The sequence below is a fragment of the Bison bison genome, unplaced genomic scaffold (genome assembly GCF_000754665.1).
Source record: "Bison bison bison isolate TAMUID 2011002044 unplaced genomic scaffold, Bison_UMD1.0 scf7180017864503, whole genome shotgun sequence".
NCBI lineage: Eukaryota > Metazoa > Chordata > Mammalia > Artiodactyla > Bovidae > Bison > Bison bison.
In genome coordinates, this window is record NW_011495061.1 from 2,719,491 (window position 1) to 2,724,875 (window position 5,385).

Consider the following 5,385-nt stretch of genomic DNA (forward strand, 5'->3'; position numbering starts at 1 on the left):
TTTTTCACATTGGGTCTGACCGGAGGCCCCGGGAAGGGGAGCAGCGGGTTACCGTTGGCGGGCGGCGGGGTGGGCGTCGGCTCGCCGGGCGCGACGGGGGCAGGCGGGGCGCAGAGCTGCTGCTGCTGCTGCTGCTGGGCCAGCCTCTCGAGCAGCTCCTTCTTCCGGGCGCCCGCCTGCTGCTGCCGCCGCAGCTCCTTCTGCTTCAGGATCTCTTCTCGCAGGCGCTTCTGCTCCTCTATCTTCAGGCGGTACAACCTCGTTTCTTCGTCTTCATCAGGAAACTGAAACCAGAAACACAAGTGCTTTACTCTGGAGTACAAGGTGAGCTACGGTTCTAGTCTGTTTCAACAAACTTAAGAAAAGGCACTTTCTAAAAACCCTTTAATTCAGGATCTGAAAGAAACCATTCAAATCTGCCTATACACTTTAAGTGGAACTCCTTCCCTGGGGGAGGGAAAAAAATTTACACAGCTAAAGCTAATTTGGAAAATCTTATCAGAATATTAAAAATTAAATAATGTAAATTTCCACTCATTTACAACTTTAAATCAATTAAACTATTCATTTACGATATCAAAATATGTTTGAAATGGGAACTGCAGCAGCAGGGAGGCCCTGCTGTCACAGGTTTTATCTGGCTCTTCTCTGACGAACCAACAAAAGGTGGGTGTAAATGACCTGAAAGGGCCTGATTAGAACTATTGATTTTTCGTACAGAATTTTCAGTCTGATCTCAAACTCATTTGTCACAGAATAATTGCTTATAATGAACAGCCAAGTCAATCTCTCTGACCTTGAACTCATGCACTCTCCTCAGAATCAAAATGCTGCCAATTGCAGTATTGGAATATTAATGGTATATAAGGGATGCCTTTAATATGCCAGCCTCAAACCACTCTAAGTCTATCAAAATAATCTTTATAAAGTCCAATAATTTTCAAAAAAAAAGCATTCAGAGAGGAAACTTTATTAGAAGTTAAGCATGTTTAAAATTGTAATAATTTTATTTCTAAAAAATCATAGATGTCATCACACACAGACCCTTTACAAGAGAATATAACAGGGTTGAATCTGCCCAGAACCCACTGCTAACAGATAAACCTTACAAGTTTGGGATTAAAGACCAAATTTGTCTGCAGCGCAGGAGACCCGAGTTCGATCCCTGGGCTGGGAAGATCCCCTGGAAAAGGGAATAGCAACCCACTCTAGCATTCTTGCTTGGAGAATCCGAGGGACAGAGGAGCCTGGCGGGCTACAGTTCCATGGGGCTGCAAGAATCAGACACGACTGAGCGACTAAACCACCAGCATAAGGCTAAAATACCACTGAAGAGTTGCTGGTGCCCCCAGGGCCCGTGCACTGGACCTACAAGGCACAGAGCCAAAGCCTCATTACCTGCATCTCAGAAGCAATTCTGACCAACTCAGCCATCTAACTTCAAACAGCAAATCTGAAGCTAGATGAGGGCTACACAGAGCTGGAAGGGACATTAGGGGAAGACAGGAAAACAGATGTTCAAAAAGCCCAAGAGCCAGGTCATTCTGGGGCAGCAGTAACAGGTCCAGAAGGCGCACTGTTTGCAAGGCAGGACAGGTACCACCTACTCGGATTTTTCCCCAAGGAATCAAAAAACAGTTACAGTATGTTCAAAAATATAGGTAGAAATATTTCAAAACAGACTTGTCCTTTATTATATCTTTATCAACTGGGTGAATACAAGAGAAATCACATTTCACGTTTACCTAAGCAAAACAAATAGAAGACTTTAAAAAGCAAAAAAACCAAAAAAACAACCCCCACAAAAAACCGCACTCCTGGTTCCACCCCACTTGCACTGTGGCCACCCGCAAGTCCACGTCACGCACGGAGTGCCTGTCTTCCTCTAGGGAAGGCGTCCGCAGAAGCCTGCTGAAGCAGCCACTACGGACGGGACGGGCAGACTGCCCAAGAGCAAGCCTCAAAAGCCACCTTGCTCATTTCACTTAGCCACTGTCATCATACAACTGTGTGTGACTCACTTTTCTGAGCCAAATCCATTTATACGTGAGTTAGGAACTACCTACATAAAATAAAAGCAAGATGAAACTGTTAGCAAAGATTTCTAAATTATCTCAGTCCACTTTGTAAATCTACATTATTTTTTCATATATTGATTTTAAAACCATAATGTCATCCTTCTTCTAATAATATGTTTTTAAATGTTAGCTCAATATTTTTACTTTATATTTACACCTCTGATTTGGAAGCATTACCCTAACACTGCTACAATAATTTATTAGAAGACAATCTAATAAGAAAACACGACTTGCTTGTATTCTTCCCTGAAGAAAGTCTTTGTGCCATTACTCTTTTATACATGAAGTCGATTAACATTAAGTGAATACACAATACTTATTTCTTACACTCTATACACTACTATAAATTAGCATAACTTTCACATACAGGTCTCTGGCACGTCTCTGACACACACACCCAGGAGCATGCGTGAAGTCACAGGCTCAGAGCCGCTCTGCTGGCGATGGCAGTGGGCTGCTCAGGGGTGTGCCCCGGCCTGCACTACACCGGACACCCCGGCTTTGTCAAAGCTGCGTCACACGAGACCCTGCCCAGCCTCCGTGTCTGTAATTCTAGGGGAGCCCAGAGGGAAGCTGCAGGGAAGTGCTAGATAAGCACACTCATTACTTGGACAGGAGACCAATGGACGGAAGAGGCTTGTCCCAGGAGTGAGCTAATACATGTTACTAATGGCAAGAAATACCCTAAAAATTTTAAGCTTCATGACTAACACTGCATTAACACTGAGCCACCTCTAAGCAAAACACAACCAAGCAACCAGAACTGTATCAAATAACATCTCAATTGGAAATCACGTAGAACACGGACGTGCATTTTCATTTATTCTTACCTATTTATACCTGCTTAGAAATCAGCAATAATTACACAATTCAAAACAAAATACGCCCACCCTGTCTTATTTAAAGGTCCACAGTAAAGCTGGTCCTCTTCTGGTAGTTCACAGTGTAAAAGCAGAACAAGTCGCAGGAACGTAAGCGTGTATGTCAGGGGTCAGCTAACCAAGGCCCATGAGCCAAATTCGGCCCAGCACCGACTCTTCACACAAAGTGCTCACCTCGCACAGCCACGCCCATCCATGCAGGGCCGTCTATAACTGCTTCTGCGCTAAACCTGCAGAGCTGAGTCATTCTGAGAGACCATCCAGACTATAAAACCTGAAATATTTATCATCTGGGCCTTTTAGAGAAGTAGTCCGCTAAGATTCCTGATATACACAGATTGTGCAACATGTAACTGCAACTGTATAAATACATAAACACAGTCTAAGACAGGGCCAGTGAGAATGAAACTGCCTTCTCTGAATATGGTGGTTAGGCTGCAAGGAGAAACCAGTGAAAAGAACGTGGGAAGGTTCTGGGAAGAACACACTGGATGCTAAGTGTGTTCCAAGCAGGAAGAAGTGCTTACCTCTTACCTAAGAGGTACAGGTTGATTGTAAGATCTCCTTGTCTGAGACCAAGTATTATTTTTTTAATTAAAAAGAAAAAGAAGCCCCACCTCTGCTCCGGTCTTGGCTTCCTCTTTAGGCTGACCCACAGGGCTAAGCGGCTTGGCTCTCCCTTCGGCCTTCCCCTGTGTGTTCCTGGGCCCCACCCCGGGCCTCGGGGCGGGAGACGTGCTCATGATGGGTTTCACTTGAGCCGCGGGTGTGGAGGAGCAGCGACTGGTACTCATCTCTATAACGTGAGACGGCGCGATTGGTAATTCACGCAAATTACTGTTTCTCGGAGCAGTTGGCTGCATTTGCTGCATTGGTCGCTTGGTCACATTCTGAGAAGTAGTGTTCTGTCACAGGAAGAAAGAAATTCTAATCACAACTGGAGACTCGGGAGAAGAAACTGGGCACATGAGATTAATCTGACTGAGTGAGTGACTTCTCTTTTGGGAGGCGGACACTGTCCCGCTGGTAAACCTTTTCTTCCTACATAAATGTCTCTTGTTCTATGTAGCAGCATAGCCTACAGCTAAGCCCTGGGACTGGGAAAGGCACCATACCAGCCTGCGAACAGCCTCCTCTTTATGCGTATTACACCAGATGACTGCAGTGGCTGCCTTACAGGACTGGGACATTTTTTAACAGAATCAACAGAGCAATCAACTCCTGCATGAGGAGTCAGCTGGGTTACTGGCACCCCCATGGTCAACGGGCCCCTAAATTCCAGTTAGAACAAAGAACGAAGCATTAAGTTAGTGCCCTAAAAAAACTACACTCTGGAGGAGAAAGATGCCCCAAGGTTTCATCGGAGAGGACACCTGTCAGTCATGTTCGTTCTCAGGATTCTCAACAGACCGCACACCTAGAGGAGCGTGCAGATCTGTGAGAAGCCAGCGAGGGAGCACCCAAGGCAGTTCAGCCCAAGGCTGAGGGCATCGTCTGCCGCTCTGCTTATAAGTCCAGGTTACAAAGCACCTCCTTTCCAAATCTGGAAATTCTTTCCAATTTTTTGTATCATTTTAGTCTCAACGTTACTTAGAGAAAAACACAGGTTTGCTTCCCTGGTGGTTCAGACAAGAATCCACCTGCAATGGACATGACCCGGGTTCGATCCCTGGGTGGAGAAGATCCCCTGGAGAGGGAAATGGCAACCCACGCCAGTACTCTTGCCCGGAAAATCTCATGGACAGAGGAGCCTGGTGGGCTATAGTCCATGGGGTCACAAAGAGTCGGACACCACTGAGATGACTTAGCATGCGTCCATCTAATGGGGGACAAGACAGTAATGATGACTAATCTTTGAATTTCAGAGCAACACGCATTTTCTAGTCTCTTTCGACGCCTGACAAGCCACACATCTGCTGACAGCACTTGAATCAATGCGGCTCTCCCCAATGATTAAGCTCCATGAAGGCAGGAAATGCATCTCTTCTGTGCACTGGTCTATTGCCAGGAACTAGAGTAGCGCCTGACAACAAAGGATATTCAATAAATTCTTCCTGAATTCACTTACATATGCACTAGTTGCCTGAGGAGTTAGAGATAATCTCAGTAGCAAGTAATAAGCCACTGGCAAAGGTAGCATGACTATCACCCAAAAATATTCTCTAAAGTTATGCATCAGTCAATAACCTCATCATCTATCACTACAGAAACAGGCAGATACACCAAAGTCCTGCGCCAGAACAGGCATCCCCGGAGCTGGCTGAGGACACGGGACACTCACGTGCCGCAGCCCCGGGCGCTGGGGGCACTGCATCCGGCTGCTGCTGGGCTGAGGCTGGGCCGCCGGCATGTGAGGCCTGAACTGGGGCTGAGCCACAGGCATCAGCGGAGGGGGCGGCACGGAGAGGTGGTGGTGGTGCTGCTGC

General features: G+C 46.4%; 1 protein-coding gene across 1 annotated transcript in view; it reads right to left on the minus strand.

Annotated features, from left to right (window-relative positions):
* RBM33 (RNA binding motif protein 33) overlaps positions 1 to 5,385 on the minus strand; it is a 103,280-nt gene that overhangs the window by 26,619 nt on the left and 71,276 nt on the right. Inside the window, exons 14-16 of the mRNA XM_010829358.1 lie at positions 5,241 to 5,381; positions 3,577 to 3,864; positions 9 to 284 (exon numbers count right to left, since the gene is read on the minus strand). Of these exons, the coding sequence (XP_010827660.1) occupies positions 9 to 284; positions 3,577 to 3,864; positions 5,241 to 5,381 (705 nt within the window). The remainder of the gene's footprint in view (positions 1 to 8; positions 285 to 3,576; positions 3,865 to 5,240; positions 5,382 to 5,385) is intronic.